Here is a 20,060-nt window from a genome sequence, read left to right as displayed (position 1 = left end):
TTACGCTACATTGCATCTCTCCTTACCTGACCTGAAAGTGGAACAAATGGCAGGATGTTTTAGCAGCAGAGTGTAAATCAGCTCTCCGTGAAGCTATCTGAGACCCAGGAAGAGGATTTGGGGGTGCTCTTCCTCACTGAGGGCGAGGTTGCCAGGGCAATGCTGGACACCGGAGACCTGAAATGGTCTCATGGCCTGGGCACATGGGGCCACTCCAAGGTGATGGGGGCTCTTTCCTGGGGTAGGAGGGAGAGCAACTCTTGAGGACCCCAGGGTTAGAAACCCCCCCCCCCAAAATCAGGCTGGTGTGAAAATTGTACTCAGTCAACCACACTTCTAAATTCCTTCCTTGACCAAAAGCACCAAAAGGCAGGAGCAAACAGGCAGATTCATCTCACAGAAATCCCTTCAGTTGCCATCACAATTGGCGGGGTGACTTCCCTTCTAGGAGGGCTAGACACGGCCCGGAATCAACCCCCCACTGCTCCCAGTTTGGATGGCATGGCCTCTTCCTGCTTCTGGGCCAGGTGAGTCTGGCTCATCCCCCTGGGCTCTCAGGAAGCCTCCAAGAGATCAGAAGGAAGGAATCCCTTTTGTCTTCTGCCCAGTTCTGGCTGTCCTGAGTAGACGGACCTCTACTTATTACAGTGTTTACGACCTATTTTGACGGGCATTAATAATCCTAGCCCAACTGAACTGGCTGCCAATTAGCTTCCACACCCAATTCAAAGTGTCAGTTTTGACCTATAATGCCATTACCATTATTTTTATTATTTCTAAAAATTCATGAAACCACAGTAAAACTAACAAACATAAAAAACTTCTTTATCTAAAACTCAGATAGTCATTTATTTTCTTAACATCTAAAAAGAGGGAAGTTCCACAAGGCGGGTGACACTATCAAAAAGGCCCCCTGCCTTGTTCCATGTAACCTCACTTCCCACAATCAGGGAACTGGCAGAAGGCCTTCAGAAGTGGAACTCAGGGTCCACGTTGAACATATTAATCAAAATAAAAAAATTCCTTCCTGTAGCACCTTAAAGACCAACTAAGTTAGTTCTTGGTATAAGCTTTCGTGTGCATGCACACTTCTTCAGATACACTGAAACAGAACGATATTAATCAAAGTCTCTGAAAATTTTTCATATACAGCCATTGTCTGGTTTCTCCCCACTGTGACATCTTTGATGGACTATGAGACTGGTCTTCTGACCGAAGCTCTGTCCACATTCCAAGCATTGATATGGCTTCTCTCCTGTATGAATTATTTCATGGACTATGAGATAGAACTTCTGGGTGAACCTCTTTCCACATTACAAGCACTGATACGGTTTCTCTCCTGTATGAATTCTTTGATGGGAAGTGAGACTTTCCTTCCGATAGAAGCTCTTTCCACATTCCAAGCACTGATACGGTTTCTCCCCTGTATGAATCCTTTGATGGGCTGTGAGATTGAACTTCTGATTGAAGCTCTTTCCACATTCCAAGCACTGATACGGTTTCTCCCCTGTATGAATCCTTTGATGGGAAGTGAGACCTTCCTTCCAGGTGAACCTCTGTCCACATTCCAAGCACTGATATGGTTTCTCTCCTGTATGAATTCTTTTATGGGCTGTGAGATTGAACTTCCGATTGAAGCTCTTCCCACATTCCAAGCAGTGATATGGTTTCTCCCCTGTATGAATTCTCTGATGGGAAGTGAGATCCTTTTTCTGGGTAAAGCTCTTCGCACATTCCAAGCACTGATAGGATTTCTTCCCCAATGGATTTCTTCGGAGGGAGCTTTGACTGATCTTCTCTCTACACTCAGAATATTTACATTGCTTCTCCATGGTGTAGACATGGTCATGGTCTCCCTGGTTCTTAATCTTTGATTCATCAGCATCTGCAAAAAAGAAAGAAACGGATCACAGCCTCAGGGAGAAACGCAGCCCTCGGTTATTGATCTTTGCTAATTAATGCTTGGGACACGGGAAGAACTGAACTGAATTAAAAGTAAGGCCTTACAACAGGCTTCACTGCTTTTGTTGACAGGCATCAATGAACATATTTATGGAACCGGAATGTCAGGAGTGGGGCAGCAATAAATCATACGGAGTAAGTGAAGTTAACTCCTTATGAGAAGCAACAGGCTGCTCAGAAGTGTCAGGCCTAGTGAGCACAGCAATACTTCCCTCTGGGTCTGGCCCCTATGAGCCAGTTGTGGGGACTGAAGGCCCTGCCTTCCCACAACTGACTAAGTCTCCTCCTCTCCCAGATTCTACCCAAGGGATCTTAAATTCCGAAAGAGATGATCCAACAGGGAGCCTTACTGAGAGAGTTCATGATCCCACCATTCTCCTCCATGACTTCCTTATGCAGAGCTCTCTGGCCAGGATCCAGCAATGCCCACTCCTCGTCTGTGAAACAAACAGCTATATCTTCAAAGCATACTAGGCCCTAAAAAAGAAGATAAAAGTCTTGCTCTCAGGCAGCAGAAATATAATCTTCTACACATTGTTTTGTTGTTTTGTGTCTGTTTGTTGCCGTATGGTTTTAATGGGATTGTATGGCTGTACATTTTAATTATGGACGTACGTTTTAACATCTTAATGGAATTGTTTTATTGTGTATTTTATTGATGGGTATTCATCTTTGTGTAAATGGATGGAACTCCACCTGGTATTCTTCAGATCCTTCTCTCTGCTGAACATTCCCCCCTTTCCTATCCCCGTCTACTGTTCTGGAGGGGGAAACCTTCGCCATGCCCTACAGCCAACTTCAGGGTTGCAGGGGGTCACAGGGAGGGGAAGGAGGGGGAAAGCCCTATAGTGCAACTGATGGGACTCGTTAGGTGAATTCTGGCCCCTCTTCTTTATGGTTTGTCAGCTGTTGAGAAGCCTATCTTAGTATTAAATGTTAAATTGGTAAATAAAACTGAAGCTACAGATAGATAATACTAGCATCATTCAGAAGGCTAGTGAACGTGAGGTGGTTGTTAATCATTCTCTGCTCATAAACCTTCTGGAGTGGCCTTTACTGCCTTTGTTAAGGACAATTTTGACAGAAGTCAAGAGCAGGAGCCTCTTTTCCCGCAATGGTCCTTCTCCCTACCTGATCTGGTTCCAGAGCTGATGTTTCTCCTCTGCCTTCATGCAAAGATGGAAGAAGAGGTCTTGGCAGCATCATTCTGTCACCTGTGAGAGACAAAGGGAGGTGGCAGGCCATTAGCACATGCTTTTCTTAGAGGTGAAGCAGTGCACCTCTAACTACAGATGGGGCGCTCTATGCACGGGTACCTCTGAAGGGGACTCAGAAACTAATCCAGAAGGAGGCTACCAGACTGGTGACTGGGAGCAGCTGCTGGGACTATATATCACTGTCCCTGAAAGACCTACACTGGCTCCTAGCATGTTTCCAAGCACAATTCAACATGTTGGTATTGACCTTTGAATCCCTAAACAGCCTCGGCCCTGTAGACCTGAAGGAGCGTCTCCACACCAATCGTTCAGCCTGGACACTGAGGTCCAGCTCCAAGGGCCTTCTGGCAGTTCCCTCACTGCGAGGAGTAAAGCTACAGAGAACCAGGCAGAGGGCCTTCTCTTGGCCCCAAGTGTCTTCCCCCAAAAGATGAAAAGAACCCACAGATTAGTTCCTAAATCCATAAAATGCAACCAAAGAGAGAAAAAGCTCCTTTCTCCTTACCCAGCGGCCTCTCTCTCCTGACCAACGGAGTCTTCTCTGCCTCAGAGGAATCCAGGCCCATTTCTGCAAAGATAATCTTTCCCTGAAAGAGCAACAAGGATTCAGAACAGAGGATGGAGAGAAATATTGGAAAAGGAATGGCAAAGGGAAAACCATTTGGGGATGCTTTCCAAAAGCTTAGTAGAGGATTTCAGGATACTCTCCATTCTGTTCAAAGCCCCTTGGGAATATCCAGAGGACAGTCTCTCTCACCTGCTTTCTCTCTGCCTGCTTCCTCTCCTCTGCCTGACTCAGGAGGAATCCTTCGGCCAGGGCCACCGCCTGGGAACTGGTCTCCGCTCCACATTCCCTCACCCAGCTCTCCATCTCTGGCGGAAGGACAGCCAGCAACTGCTCCAAAATCACAAGATCCAGCATCTCAGCTTTCGTGTGCCTTTCTGGCTTCAGCCACTGATGGCAAAGGTGGTGGAGTTGGCTGCAAACCTCTCGGGGTCCTTTGGCCTCCTGGTAGCAGAACTGCCTGAGCTGCTGGCTCTTCATATCAGAGTGGAGGGTGTCCTCCTCACCCAGGATCTTCTTCACAGAGCTTTCCCAGAATCCCTCACTGCTCCCAGTGTTGATGGCATGGCCCCTTCCTGCTTCAGGGCCGGCTGAGTCTTGCTCATCCATCTGTGTTCTCAGGAAGCCTCCAAGAAATCGGAAGGAACTCCTTGGCCTTCTTCTAAGTTCTGTCTGTCCTTATTAAAGCGGTTAGTAAATCCTACAAAGGAATATGTCTTTCTGTTATATAATTGATATTATTATCATTCTTATTTTATTAAAATCCTATAATTCAAAGTTCAAGGTGTTTTTAAAAAAATAATATTGACAGCATCATCAAGTACCTTTTCTAATTAGTCTGGCATCTTTTTTAGGGCCGGACGATGCCTGGTTTTCAACACCGTAATACAGTATATCACCAGCTAAGCATCCCAATACAGTGGTACCTCGGGTTAAGTACTCAATTTGTTCCGGACCTCCTGAAACTGTTCTTAACCTGAAGCACCACTTTAGCAAATGGGGCCTCCTGCTGCTGCCGCGCTGCCGGAGCACGATTTCTGTTCTCATCCTGAAGCAAAGTTCTTAACCCGAGGTACTATTTCTGGGTTAGCGGAGTCTGTAACCTGAAGCGTATGTAACCCGGGGTTCCACTGTATTCCGGTTTTAAAAGAGCTGCAATGGTTGTCCATTCTATTGAAGGGGCTCCCCTGAGGGTTCACTTAGACCCCCCACAAATCTGAAGAAGCGCCTCCTTCCCTCCAGACCCTCTGGGGTGGGGAGGCTGGCAGAGGGGGGCAGGGCGGCCCCAGAAAGGGCATCCTGGTGGGAGTTCCTAGGCTGGGGCATACCCTCCCCACCGAGGCCCCCCTGGCCCCAGAGACAGGTGTTTCCAGGCCCCCAACTCCTCCTGGGGCATTCCGGGAGTGGCAAGGACCCCGAGGTCTGGGAAGGGGAGCTGGCTGCCATCTCTGCCCCTCTTTCCCTCACCTGAAAGGGGCTTCTTGGCCTGCCTGCATCCCAGCATCCCCAGGGAGACCAGCTCGCCCCCTCCCGGGCTCTGCAGAGGAAGGAGGGGGCAGGACCCTCCTCTCCCTGACCCCCCCTCCATGCACCCCCCCCGCTGCAGCCCTGGGACCCCTTTCTCCCGGGGGGGGGGGGAGAGGAGGCTCACCGCATCCCGGGAGGCGCCACCTGGACGGGGCGGGAGGCAGGCGAAACCTCCCCCGCTTGCAGGAAATGACGTGAGGGAGGGGGGGCCTTGCTGGGGGGGGAGGGCCTGGTCCCACCCCCTCCTTCCTTCCTTCCTCTACTCTCTAGGAATCCAGCTCAGTTCCCTGCAACCCTTGCAAAGCGGAGCGCCCCGAGCTCAGCCCCCCCCCATCTAGAAATGATGAATGGGGAGCAGCCCCGCCCAGAGAGGTTTCCTTTGCGGGAGGGGGCAGAGGACAGAAGGGCTCCCTTGCCATCCTTTGGAGGCTTCCTGAGAGCCGGACTCAGCTGGCCCTGGAGGGGAAGGGGTCATGCCATGGAAACGGGGAGCAGGGGGCGATTTGGGGGAAACCCCTTCCTGACTCGGCGCTCGGCCAGGCAATGTGGACTCTTACCTGTTAACTCTGCTCTCTCCCCTTTCCCCCTTTTCTGGTTTTGATTAAACCAATTCATGAACCCAGAACTCGTACACTAATAATGATCCAGGTGTTGTAGACATTCCCAAGAACTTATTGTGTGGTTTTTGTGATGCACAGATGACGAGAACTCTCGGTCTATTTATTTGTATCCTTTATTCCTCCTGTGAGCCTTGTTTATAAAACCCAATAAGCCAGAATTCCAAAAAGGAAGGAAAAAGACAACACACACTCCCAGGTCCCCATATGCGCGGCATCTGCAAAGCAGGATCATCCCACTTTAGAGAGCATTGGCTTCCTCCTACCTAAGAATCCTGGGATCTGTAGTTTCTTAAGGATGCTGAGAGCTGCTAGGAGACACCCTCCAAGCGCGCTTTAATAATCTGTCCTTTTTGCCAGGGACCTCGGGGAATTACAGATGGTGGGAAGAGGGTCTCCCAATAACTCTCAGCACTGGGGGGGGGCCTGCCTCTTTCACCCCCATCCCTCCCAAGGTTCCCTCCCTCCCCAGCAGGGCTTGGATTCCTTGGGTGGGGAGACTTCCAAGAGTTATGTTGTAAATAAAAAGATGCCCTTTTCCCTTATGGGGTATCCAAGAGCCCATATAGAGTCCTTACATAGGTTCCCTATTGGTAGGAGAAAATAACAGAGGCCAACCAGAGAATATTGAGAAGCAAAGCAGCTAGTAAGCTTGATCTTTATTGATCTGTTGCAACAGGGTACCCCCCTCACACGCAGGAGAGGAAGAGGACCCAGAACAATGGCCTGCAAGGCCTTATAAAGACTTTTGAAATTCCCCTTCTCTAGATCAGGACCACCCCCAGAAACATTATGCATACATCACAGAAGGGGTGTAACCTAAGACCACCCCTCAGGTACATCCCACCTACATCACAGAAATTTAAATGTTGTTTTTCTCTTCTCCTTGTTTATCTCCTGTCTAGCAGGTTACTTGATTGGATTTTCTGGGGAGCCTGGCCATTCTTTTGTAATGCTAAAATACTTATTTCCTGGGCCAGGTCACAGGCTCACACCTTATTCAAACACAGATTAAAGGAAGAGACAATGGGGAGGCTTTTCCATTTTTAACCTTGCAGAGACAGGATTTGGTCAGTTTAGGAATCAAAATGGTTCCAGGTTTGCCTTCCTGTACTGATCTATGTATGTGCAGTTATGAACATTACTATATATCTAAAACCATAAAATTCCTATCACAATTTCCCCCCTCTGGGGCTAGAATTTTTCTTAAAAATTTTTGCCCCACAAATAATAACATCGTATGTTGTAAATGGATGTCTTTGTATGAATATATCATATAAAAATAACACATGTTGCGTTTTGCTACTAAATTGCTTGTGGCATTCTAACACTTTGGGAGAGACCATTTACTCAATAGTGTTCTATGCTTTACACCTAGCAGGAAGGTAAGGTCCACTAATGACTGAAAAGTGCAGTTTGCTTCCCCCCCGCCATTTTAGTGTTCTCAGGTGTCAAGGTAGCTCTTCTGTGGTCTCACACTGACATAGTGCTACAGCAACACATCTTGTCTGTTGAATCCCCTCAGGGCTTTCATTTAACCATGTCGCCTGGCATTCACCATAGCTGGCACAGGTTTTGGGCATCTCGTGAGGGAGAGGTCTTCGCCTTGGCCTTTAGCTATGGGATTTTATTATAGGCTGTGGTCTTGGGCTCATGAGAAGTTGCTCACTTGCACTTAAAGGACCAAAAAGCTAATTGCAGCCTGGATACACTTGCCCAATTCAAACTGAGTCCAATTTGAATTTATCTTGCCCCATGGTTCTCAACTCTTCAAACCAATCTGTTAAAAGAAAACCATTCTTAACAAGGGCAGTTGTCCAAATAAGTCAATTTAAGTCTATAAGGAATCATTCCTGCTAAACCAAAGCATATCCACCTTCATGTACCTGGTGTTTTATGGATCCAGAAGTTTGTCATTGGCAAAAAGAGGTTTAACACATATTAAAATGGATAGGGAAAGTTGGCAGAGTGCCAGGTGGAACAATGTGGTTATAAATTGATCTAAACATTGGACTACACAATAGTGTGAGCTATTAGAAAGTATAAAATGCATGAGAATTCTCCAAGTGCCAGGTGGAACAATGTGGTTATAAATTGATCTAAACATTGGACTACACAATAGTGTGAGCTATTAGAAAGTATAAAATGCATGAGAATTCTCCATTGGTGTGTAAGCAATAAGACATTAAACATAAAAACAGTTACACACAGAAAAAAAAAATTGCCCCCCTTTGTGGAAATCACACTGTCAGACACATTTCAACATTCTTACATAATAACACATAATACAAAACAAAATAATTAAATATCTGTTGCATATCTTGACACAATTGTGATCTTTTACGTATGTATCTTTTGAATCCTGGAGCAGAGGCTTGAGGTTCAAGTGAAAAAATGTCCTTGCAATTCAACTCCTCCCCCCTTTGTCAGGTCCCCCCCCCCCCGGCAGTCTATATCCTTTGAAAGAGATAGCTGTGGGCACTTTGAAAACTCTGGCGTTGCAGGTCTTGTGATGGCGAAGGGGTTGTTGCTGCTTTTCATCATTGCACATCTGTAGAAGTGATATCCTGTAAGGGGGCAGGGTTTTGGGGAGACTTAAACACAGTTAGACAAGGAAGGGGGAAAAGGCAAAAGGGATGTCCTCCAGTTTCCATGGGAAGCTGCAAATAATAACAATCTTAGTGGATTAAACATTTTATTCATTATCACATTTCCATATAATTACTGTTATTATCTGCTAAGTTTGTTTGCTTTCCTTCACTTAATTTTTGTTGTTGTTGTTCTTTTCATATTATAAAATAAAAAATTACTCCACATGTATAGAAAGAGAACTGTAAAAAAAAATACAAAGGTTAAAAAAATAAAAAGAAAGCAAAAAATTAGATTACCAGTTAGATGAAAATGGACTTGACACAAAGACATCAGATTCAGAAAATAACTATTATTAAATAGTACAAAGATATTATCAAAACCACACAGATTACTACTGGACTGGGGAAAAAAAGGGAAAACAATGGGGAAAACTTAAAATTCACCATGTGCTATCCAATAAAAGAACTTCATGAAACTGACTTTCAACATGTGATGAACATGTCCCCAAAGTAAAACACACACACACAAATGACCTATGAGGAACCAAAAATAAATAAATGCTAAGACACACAATTAATAAGCAACCTGAAGTAATCTGTTTTGGCATTCTAACATCCCAAATGAAAATAAAAGAGTGTTTCTTGATGTGACAACATCAGCTGTAATGTTAATACTGGGAAATGAGTTAATACCAATAAAAAATGAATGGCAATTTTAAAGTTGTGCAGGTACCTTGCACTAGCCAAAATGACAGAATTAGTAAGAAATGCTCAAACAATGTTTGGTTGTGCTTCGATTAACTTCATAGACATCATGGAGAAACTGATTAAATAAATGAAAACAGATTATTTGTAACTTAAAGTGTCAAAGCCACAAAGAGATGGATGGAAATCAACTAATATAGCAGGGATTCAGACTTGTTTTGCTGAACAGAAAGAAAGTGACTGTTTGGCTTTAAGTGAAGAAAGACAAAAGGAAAAACAAATGCATTTACTTTTTATAGAGAATTTAAATCACTGTTTGCATCCCTTCATTATCATTTGTGCTGTGGGAGAAAAGAAAGGTCACTCTGTTAAAAGGGAAAATTATTTCATGTGAGAGGTCTGTCAGGAAATGCTGTTCCTAAAATGCATAGGCATATACACACCTGTTGAAAGGGAAAATTATTTCATGTGAGAGGTCTGTCAGGAAATGCTGTTCCTAAAATGCATAGGCATATACACATACACACACACACAAAAAAAAAAAACTTATGAAATTTAAATCCCATTGGGGGGGGAGAAACTACTCAAGAGAGGAACTCACAGTGGGAGTGCTTTGATATTTACCTGTGAAAAGAATTTGGCATGTCCAGTACTTAACTATTGTCTTCCTGGAGCAAAACACATTAAGGATGATTTCCCTCAATGGTTCCAAGTTTTACATTTGAAAGAAACCTCCTCTCCCTCCTTACAGTTCCCCCCTTCCTCTTTCTCTCTTCTTTAGCTGATCTAGCCTCTGTGCATGTGCAGAGTTCATGTCTCAGCAAACCTTTTATACTATTGAAAATGTTGCATCTTTTGGCTCAATTAGAATAAGGAAGGGAAAGGTAAGGAGTAGATTTTAAAAATAGGGTTAGATTTTAAAACAAAAAGAGAAACTCAAAGCTAGCAATTTCAGCCCAAGCAAACTGAGACTGCTTCCTTTATGTACAGGAAAGGGCTAATATCCCTCTGGCCATTCGCGGAACAATGCCACGCCCTTATATATGGGGAAAATGGCCAGAGGATCAGAATTCATAGGATTTTTTCTTTCTTTATTATTATTTTTTTTTAACATTCTCAGTCATTTCAGCCTTACCATTTGCAGACAAATTTTACTGCCCCTTTATTTACAGGATTGGTCAAGGCGCATTCTACTTGACTATATGAATTTTTATGTGCTTAAACTTTTAATAGACTTTTAAGTTTGATTTTTTTTTTTAATAGTAGACAAAATGATAAATACTGTAATCACTCAACTGCCTGATATCACCAGTTCTGCTTCAAACATCATGGCTTCACCTCACACCTTTTAAAAAAACAAAGAGCAAATCTGGGCTGAATTTCAACTCATCAGCCACAAATTGGGAAAGTTGAAAGGGACTTGGGGTCATCTAGTCCAACCCTAAAATACAGGTTTCATAGCAAGATTTGTACTACCAGAAACACACACATTCACCTCTCACCTTTAAAAACAAAGAGCAAATCTGGGCTGGATTTCAACTCATCAGCCACAAATTGGGAAAGTTGAAAGGGACCTGGGGTCATCTAGTCCAACCCTAAAATACAGGGTTCATAGCAAGATTTGTACTACCAGAGAGACACACACATACTTATGTACACAGACACAACTGGGGAAGAGACCACAAGCCATGCACCTATCATGTACTAAGGAAGAGGAAAATAAAAGTACCCAACCCTTTTAGCAGATCTTGAAGCTAGTTTGAGTGAGTGTTTACTTCCTTAAAGAGTGAAAGTTCCTAGATAAATTATCTTTAAAGACTGAAGTGAACATTTTTCCTAAGATAGGGAGAGGATCTCTTATAAAGCATAGTTAAAACAGCCATAGATTTGATTTAAAAGGAATACAGAAGTGAAAATTTTCCCTGAACTTGCAGAGGAATAGTAAGCCTAATCTATGCCCCCCCCTTTGCAGTTTCCTTTAAAGGAAGCTTACTCGGGAGTAAATTTACCTGGCACAGAATAAGAAGGAGAAGGGGAAAAAAAAACTGAAAGAGACAGAGTGAAACAAGGGGGGGCATTTTCTAAGAAAAGAGGCCAGGACGTCTTATAGAGACTGATACCAGGAGCCTTACAATAACTTTTCTGTCCAACCAAATCAAAGTTAAAACTGGACTCACATATTTTTCTTAGAAGGAACACCATACTTTCATAGGCATATGCTTAATGAAGTACATACAAGGAGGAAGACTCTTTTGAGCCTCTCTCAAATAACAAACATTTGCACACTTCATTCTCATTTTTTGTCTTTTTTAAGATTGATAAGGCCCAACATGGCTTTCTTAGATTTAAAATTTTGAAGCAAGCTTGCATTTTTATTTTAGATGGCACATTTAAGATAAGCAGCTGCTGGATGTTACCTAAGTACAATTTAAACACTGGAAAAACGCTTCTTAAACACAAATTGAAGGGGACTGTCAGAGTCCAGGCGGGAAGTAAGCACCAACTGGGCTTCTTTCCCATCAGGAGTCTGTGGGTTCATTTCTTTTGATTGAGGTGCACCCATTTTAAGAATTTTTTTTTAATAGCGCTAGCTTTTACTTTTATACTGCAGTCAGGGTTTTATCCCCACTTTTCAGGAAACACAATAAATAACCCACAGTACACTCAATTTGGACAACTCCGAGAATTAGTACTGTGACACACCGCCGTTCGTCTGGCCTGACTTACTAGGCTGGTACAGCTGTTGGCCTTTCCTGGCTACTAAGCTAACAGTGCGGTCAGCGATCTCAACCCCCCCCCCTTTGGTCATTACTCAGCCAGGGAGCCCACAGCAACCTCCTGCCTCTAACCTGAGAGTTCCCTACTGGACGCTTGCGTAGCGCAGTGCCAGATTGGGACTCAGAAATGACAAAGAAGGAAAGGAATCAGGTGCCCTTGCTTTCTCTGCTCACAGGTCATCTCTAACAAAGATCGCCATGGCAGAGGTGCGGCTGCACCTGGGAGTTATAGTTTTGGGAATTATAGTTTTCAGTGCAGAAGAAATTGCACAACCTTTCTGGGCAAAACTCCGAAGGAATAGGTTGGCATACAGAATTAAGTGGAAGAAATCACACACAACCTTTGCCTGGGCATACTCCGAAGGGCTAGGGCTGGTGTTGAGATCGAGGGGACAGAAAGAAGGAGGCAATTTTTAGATGAGGAAAAAAGTAGAAATTTTAGATTTGAAGGGAAAAGGAAGAATTAAAGAATTTTGGTTGCTGTGGTTTAGAGACCCCAACCCACTACCCGTGTTTCCTACTTAATACTCACTTCCGCATGCGCTGTTCCTGGTGATCCCACGATGTCTTGACTGGTTGTTTAAGGCCGGCCTGATCAAGCTTTGCTTCCCCTGGTTAGCCTCGCTGAACTCCAAGTTATTGCCAGACCCTGGGACCGATGGAAGACTGGCTATTCCTCCTGGCAAACTGCCTGGTGCGCGCTGGATAACAGTCCTTCCTCGTCCCCAGAATCCGGGTAACCAAAAGTCCCTTCGTGTGTGGTCGCCATCTGTTGTAAATAAAAAGATGCCCTTTTCCCTTATGGGGTATCCAAGAGCCCATATAGAGTCCTTACATAGGTTCCCTATTGGTAGGAGAAAATAACAGAGGCCAACCAGAGAATATTGAGAAGCAAAGCAGCTAGTAAGCTTGATCTTTATTGATCTGTTGCAACAGGGTACCCCCCTCACACGCAGGAGAGGAAGAGGACCCAGAACAATGGCCTGCAAGGCCTTATAAAGACTTTTGAAATTCCCCTTCTCTAGATCAGGACCACCCCCAGAAACATTATGCATACATCACAGAAGGGGTGTAACCTAAGACCACCCCTCAGGTACATCCCACCTACATCACAGAAATTTAAATGTTGTTTTTCTCTTCTCCTTGTTTATCTCCTGTCTAGCAGGTTACTTGATTGGATTTTCTGGGGAGCCTGGCCATTCTTTTGTAATGCTAAAATACTTATTTCCTGGGCCAGGTCACAGGCTCACACCTTATTCAAACACAGATTAAAGGAAGAGACAATGGGGAGGCTTTTCCATTTTTAACCTTGCAGAGACAGGATTTGGTCAGTTTAGGAATCAAAATGGTTCCAGGTTTGCCTTCCTGTACTGATCTATGTATGTGCAGTTATGAACATTACTATATATCTAAAACCATAAAATTCCTATCACAGTTATCAGCAAGGCTTCCTGGTCAGTCTCAGAAGATCATTTGGACACCTGAGAGGCTGCATGTCTGAACGGGTGTACATGTGTCAAAGTCTGGCGAAAACCATGTCGGATGAAGGAGTGGTGGATGGTGAGGAAAACTCTCCTTCTAACTGAAGAACATTGGAGTGCTGGAACTCAGCATCACAACAGAAGACGATGGCTGCAGCTTGAATTATTGGCGCCCACTCCGACAGAGCCAAGTGGGACAGCCTGCCCACCGGCACAGCCATCGCCCCACAAGTGAGCCCTGAAAGAACGAGCTCCATTGGCCCCATGCCCTCAAGGCCCCGTTCCTCCTCCCTGGGGTGCCCTGAGGACTGGCTGCATGTAGACAGACATAAAAATACACAAACAGTGAAAAGGGAAACCTGACTCACGCAATAAATAAATAAGGAAGATGGAGGGCCGAGAAAAGAAAAGGCTTCTTCTGCAGTGCAGAGTTAGACCTGGTTAGGGCGAGGAAACAAGCTGGGAGATGGCTGGAGGGGGGGGAAATTATGGTCGAATGCAAGCAAGACTGGTGAGGGTTCATCATGGAGCCTTCCTGGTGGCCAAGAGGGAAGCAAGGAAGGAGACTTTGCTGTCTCAATAATGCTCCACTTTAACTGCCATTAACCTTTTAGAAGGTATTAGGCATGGTTTGCATTTGTGAATCTCCCCCCTCTTACGCTACATTGCATCTCTCCTTACCTGGCCTGAAAGTGGAACAAATGGCAGGATGTTTTAGCAGCAGAGTGTAAATCAGCTCTCCGTGAAGCTATCTGAGACCCAGGAAGAGGATTTGGGGATGCCCTTCCTCACTGAGGGCGAGGTTGCCAGGGCAATGCTGGACACCCGAGACCTGAAATGGTCTCATGGCCTGGGCACATGGGGCCACTCCAAGGTGATGGGGGCCCTTTCCTGGGGTAGGAGGGAGAGTAGCTCTTGAGGACCCCAGGGTTAGAAACGCCCCCCCTCAGCCTGGTGTGAAAATTGTACTCAGTCAACCACAGTTCTAAATTCCTTCCTTGACCAAAAGCACCAAAAGGCAGGAGCAAACAGGCAGATTCATCTCACAGAAATCCCTTCAGTTGCCATCACATTTGGCAGGGTCACTTCCCTTCTAGGAGGGCTAGACACGGCCCGGAATCAACCCCCCCACTGCTCCCAGTTTGGATGGCATGGCCTCTTCCTGCTTCGGGGCCAGGTGAGTCTGGCTCATCCCCCTGGGCTCTCAGGAAGCCTCCAAGAGATCAGAAGGAAGGAATCCCTTTTGTCTTCTGCCCAGTTCTGGCTGTCCTGAGTAGACGGACCTCTACTTATTACAGTGTTTACGACCTATTTTGACGGGCATTAATAATCCTAGCCCAACTGAACTGGCTGCCAATTAGCTTCCACACCCAATTCAAAGTGCCAGTTTTGACCTATAATGCCATTACCATTATTTTTATTATTTCTAAAAATTCATGAAACCTCAGTAAAACTAACAAACATAAAAAACTTCCTTATCTTAAAGTCAGATAGTTGTTTATTTTCTTAACATCTAAAAACAGGGAGTTCCACAAGGCGGGTGACACTATCAAAAAGGCCCCCTGCCCTGTTCCATGTAACCTCACTTCCCACAATCAGGGAACTGGCAGAAGGCCTTCAGAAGTGGAACTCAGGATCCGGGTGGAACATATTAATCAAAGTCTCTGAAAAGTATTCATATACAGCCATTGTCTGGTTTCTCCCCACTGTGCCATCGTTGATGGCCTATGAGACTGGTCTTCTGACCGAAGCTCTGTCCACATTCCAAGCACTGATACGGTTTCTCTCCTGTATGAATTCTTTCATGGACTGTGAGATAGAACTTCCGGGTGAACCTCTTTCCACATTCCAAGCACTGATACGGTTTCTCTCCTGTATGAATTCTTTGATGGGAAGTGAGACTTTCCTTCCAGTTGAAGCTCTTTCCACATTCCAAGCACTGATACGGTTTCTCCCCTGTATGAATCCTTTGATGGGAAGTGAGACCTTCCCTCCAGGTGAAACTCTGTCCACATTCCAAGCATTGATATGGTTTCTCTCCTGTATGAATTCTTTCATGGACTGTGAGATTGGACTTCCGACTGAAGCTCTTTCCACATTCCAAGCACTGATACGGTTTCTCTCCTGTATGAATTCTTTGATGGGAAGTGAGACTTTCCTTCCGGTTGAAGCTCTTTCCACATTCTAAGCACTGATACGGTTTCTCCCCTGTATGAAGCCTTTGATGGGAAGTGAGACCTTCCCTCCAGGTGAAACTCTGTCCACATTCCAAGCATTGATATGGTTTATCTCCTGTATGAATTCTTTCATGGACTATGAGATAGAACTTCCGGGTGAACCTCTTTCCACATTCCAAGCACTGATACGGTTTTTCTCCTGTATGAATTCTTTGATGGGAAGTGAGACTTTCCTTCCGGTTGAAGCTCTTTCCACATTCCAAGCACTGATACGGTTTCTCCCCTGTATGAATCCTTTGATGGGAAGTGAGACCTTCCCTCCAGGTGAAACTCTGTTCACATTCCAAGCATTGATATGGTTTCTCTCCTGTATGAATTCTTTCATGGACTGTGAGATTGGACCTCCGACTGAAGCTCTTCCCACATTCCAAGCACTGATATGGTTTCTCCCCTGTATGAATTCTTTGATGGGAAGTGAAACTCTCTTTCCGACTGAAGCTCTTCGCACATTCCAAGCATTGATAGGATTTCTTCACCAATGGATTTCTTCGGGGGGAGCTTTGACTGAAGTTCTCTCTACACTCAGAATATTTACATTGCTTCTCCATGGTGTAGACATGGTCATGGTCTCCCTGGTTCTTAATCTCTGATTCATCAGCATCTGCAACAAAGAAAGAAATGGATCATAGCCTCAGGGAGAAACGCAGCCCTCAGTTATTGATCTTTGCTAATTAATGCTTGGGACACGGGAAGAACTGAACTGAATTAAAAGTAAGGCCTTACAACAGGCTTCACTGCTTTTGTTGACAGGCATTAATGAACATATTTATGGAACCGGAATGTCAGGAGTGGGGCAGCAATAAATCACACCGAGAAAGTGAAGTTAACTCCTTATGAGAAGCAACAGGCTGCTCAGAAGTGTCAGGCCTAGTGAGCACAGCAATACTTCCCTCTGGGTCTGGCCCCTACGAGCCAGTTGTGGGGACTGAAGGCCCTGCCTTCCCACAACTGACTAAGTCTCCTCCTCTCCCAGATTCTTCCCAAGGGATCTTAAATTCCGAAAGATATGATCCAACAGGGAGCCTTACTGAGAGAGTTCATGATCCCACCATTCTCCTCCATGACTTCTTTATGCAGAGCTCTCTGGTCAGGATCCAGCAACGCCCACTCCTCATCTGTGAAACGAACAGCTATATCTTCAAAGCATACTAGGCCCTAAAAGAAGAAGAGAAAAGTCTTGTTCTCAGACAGCAGAAAGATCATCTTCTACACATTGTGCTGCTGTTTTGTGTCTGTTTGTTGCCATATGATTTTAATGGGATTGTATGGCTGTACATTTTAATAATGGATGTACGTTTTAACATCTTAATGGAATTGTTTTATTGTGTATTTTATTGATGGGTATTCATCTTTGTGTAAATGGATGGAACTCCACCTGGTATTCTTCAGATCCTTCTCTCTGCTGAACATTCCCCCCTTTCCTATCCCCGTCTACTGTTCTGGAGGGGGAAACCTTCGCCATGCCCTACAGCCAACTTCAGGGTTGCAGGGGGTCACAGGGAGGGGAAGGAGGGGAAAAGCCCTATAGTGCAACTGATGGGACTCGTTAGGTGAATTCTGGCCCCTCTTCTTTATGGTTTGTCAACTGTTGAGAAGCATATCTTAGTATTAAATGTTAAATTGGTAAATAAAACTGAAGCTACTGATAGATAATACTAGCATCATTCAGAAGGCTAGTGAACGTGAGGTGATTGTTAATCATTCTCTGCACATAAACCTTCTGGAGTGGCCTTTACTGCCTTTGTTAAGGAGAATTTTGAGCCTCTTTGCCCCGCAATGGTCCTTCTCCCTACCTGATCTGGTTCCAGAGCTGATGTTTCTCCTCTGCCTCCACGCAAAGATGGATTAAGAGGTCTTGGCAGCATCATTCTGTCACCTGTGAGAGGCAAAGGGAGGTGACAGGCCATTAGCACATGCTTTTCTTAGAGGTGAAGCAGTGCACCTCTAACTACAGATGATGCGCTCTATGCGTGGGTACCTCTGAAGGGGACTCAGAAACTAATCCAGAATGAGGCTACCAGACTGGTGACTGGGAGCAGCTGCTGGGACCATATAACACTGGTCCTGAAAGACCTACACTGGCTCCTAGTATGTTTCCAAGCACAATTCAACATGTCGGTATTGACCTTTGAAGCCCTAAACAACCTCGGCCCTGTAGACCTGAAGGAGAGTCTCCACACCAATCGTTCAGCCCGGACACTGAGGTCCAGCTCCAAGGGCCTTCTGGCAGTTCCCTCACTGCGAGGAGTAAAGCTACAGAGAACCAGGCAGAGGGCCTTCTCTTGGCCCCAAGTGTCTTCCCGCAAAAGATGAAAAGAACCCACAGATTAGTTCCTAAATCCATAAAATGCAACCAAAGGGAGAAAAAGCTCCTTCCTCCTTACCCTGTGGCCTCTCTCTCCTGACCAACGGAGTCTTCTCTGCCTCAGAGGAATCCAGACCCATTTCTGCAAAGATAATCTTTCCCTGAAAGAGCAACAAGGATTCAGAACAGAGGATGGAGAGAAATATTAGAAAATGAATGGCAAAGGGGAAACCATTTGGGGATGCTTTCCAAAAGCTTAGTAGAGGATTTCAGGATACTCTCCATCCTGTTCGGAGCCCCTTGGGAATATCCAGAGGACAGTCTCTCTCACCTGCTTTCTCTCTGCCTGCTTCCTCTCCTCTGCCTGACTCAGGAGGAATCCTTCAGCCAGGGCCACCGCCTGGGAACTGGTCTCCGCTCCACATTCCCGCACCCAGCTCTCCATGTCTGGCGGAAGGACAGCCAGCAACTGCTCCAAAATCACAAGATCCAGCATCTCAGCTTTCGTGTGCCTTTCTGGCTTCAGCCACTGATAGCAAAGATGGTGGAGTTGGCTGCAAACTTCTCGGGGTCCTTTGGCCTCCTGGTAGCAGAACTGCCTGAACTGCTGGCTCTTCATATCAGAGTGGAGGGTGTCCTCCTCACCCAGGATCTTCTTCACAGAGCTTTCCCAGAATCCCTCACTGCTCCCAGTGTTGATGGCATGGCCCCTTCCTGCTTCAGGGCCGGCTGAGTCTTGCTCATCCATCTGTGTTCTCAGGAAGCCTCCAAGAAATCGGAAGGAACTCCTTGGCCTTCTTCTAAGTTCTGTCTGTCCTTATTAAAGCGGTTAGTAAATCCTACAAAGGAATATGTCTTTCTGTTATATAATTGATATTATTATCATTCTTATTTTATTAAAATCCTATAATTCAAAGTTCAAGGTGTTTTTTAAAAAATAATATTGACGGCATCATCAAGTACCTTTTCTAATGAGTCTGGCATCTTTTTTAGGGCCGGACGATGCCTGGTTTTCAACATCGTAGTACAGTATATCACCAGCATCCCAATACGGTGGTACCTCGGGTTAAGTACTTAATTCGTTCCGGACCTCCTGAAACTGTTCTTAACCTGAAGCACCACTTTAGCAAATGGGGCCTCCTGCTGCTGCCGCGCTGCCGGAGCACGATTTCTGTTCTCATCCTGAAGCAAAGTTCTTAACCCGAGGTACTATTTCTGGGTTAGCGGAGTCTGTAACCTGAAGCGTATGTAACCCGGGGTTCCACTGTATTCCGGTTTTAAAAGAGCTGCAATGGTTGTCCATTCTATTGAAGGGGCTCCCCTGAGGGTTCACTTAGACCCCCCACAAATCTGAAGAAGCGCCTCCTTCCCTCCAGACCCTCTGGGGTGGGGAGGCTGGCAGAGGGGGGCAGGGCGGCCCCAGAAAGGGCATCCTGGTGGGAGTTCCTAGGCTGGGGCATACCCTCCCCACCGAGGCCCCCCTGGCCCCAGAGACAGGTGTTTCCAGGCCCCCAACTCCTCCTGGGGCATTCCGGGAGTGGCAAGGACCCCGAGGTCTGGGAAGGGGAGCTGGCTGCCATCTCTGCCCCTCTTTCCCTCACCTGAAAGGGGCTTCTTGGCCTGCCTGCATCCCAGCATCCCCAGGGAGACCAGCTCGCCCCCTCCCGGGCTGTGCAGAGGAAGGAGGGGGCAGGACCCTCCTCTCCCTGACCCCCCCTCCATGCACACCCCCCCCCCGCTGCAGCCCTGGGACCCCTTTCTCCCAAGGGGGGGGGAGAGGAGGCTCACCGCATCCCGGGAGGCGCCACCTGGACGGGGCGGGAGGCAGGCGAAACCTCCCCCGCTTGCAGGAAATGACGGGAGGGAGGGGAGGGGCCTTTGCTGGGGGGGGGGAGGGCCTGGTCCCACCCCCTCCTTCCTTCCTCTACTCTCTAGGAATCCAGCTCAGTTCCCTGCAACCCTTGCAAAGCGGAGCGCCCCGAGCTCAGCCCCCCCCATCTAGAAATGATGAATGGGGAGCAGCCCCGCCCTTGGCCCCCGCCCAGAGAGGTTTTATTGAGGGTGCGCAACGCGCTG

At 46.0% G+C, this 20,060-nt stretch overlaps 1 protein-coding gene across 2 annotated transcripts; it reads right to left on the bottom strand.

Moving 5' to 3' along the window:
- Positions 1-841: 841 nt before the first annotated feature.
- Positions 842-19,794, bottom strand: LOC308569551 (uncharacterized protein). Of its 2 annotated transcripts, none has more exons than XM_081163613.1 (7): positions 19,773-19,794; positions 18,316-18,823; positions 18,064-18,145; positions 17,473-17,555; positions 16,708-16,834; positions 15,198-16,280; positions 842-1,726 (listed from the first exon to the last, which is right to left on the bottom strand). In XM_081163613.1, exons 2-7 carry the CDS (start codon positions 18,730-18,732, stop codon positions 1,314-1,316), a joined length of 2,205 nt encoding a protein of 734 aa, XP_081019739.1. In that variant the 5' UTR covers positions 18,733-18,823; positions 19,773-19,794; the 3' UTR covers positions 842-1,313. The 2 variants fall into 2 exon arrangements, with proteins under 2 accessions (XP_081019739.1, XP_081019740.1); XM_081163614.1 differs by lacking the exon at positions 19,773-19,794 and adding an exon at positions 18,948-19,455.
- Positions 19,795-20,060: the final 266 nt, after the last annotated feature.

Source organism: Podarcis bocagei (genome assembly GCF_964188305.1).
Source record: "Podarcis bocagei genome assembly, chromosome: 12".
In the NCBI taxonomy this organism is placed as follows: domain Eukaryota; kingdom Metazoa; phylum Chordata; class Lepidosauria; order Squamata; family Lacertidae; genus Podarcis; species Podarcis bocagei.
This window is presented reverse-complemented; position numbering and strand designations above follow the sequence as displayed.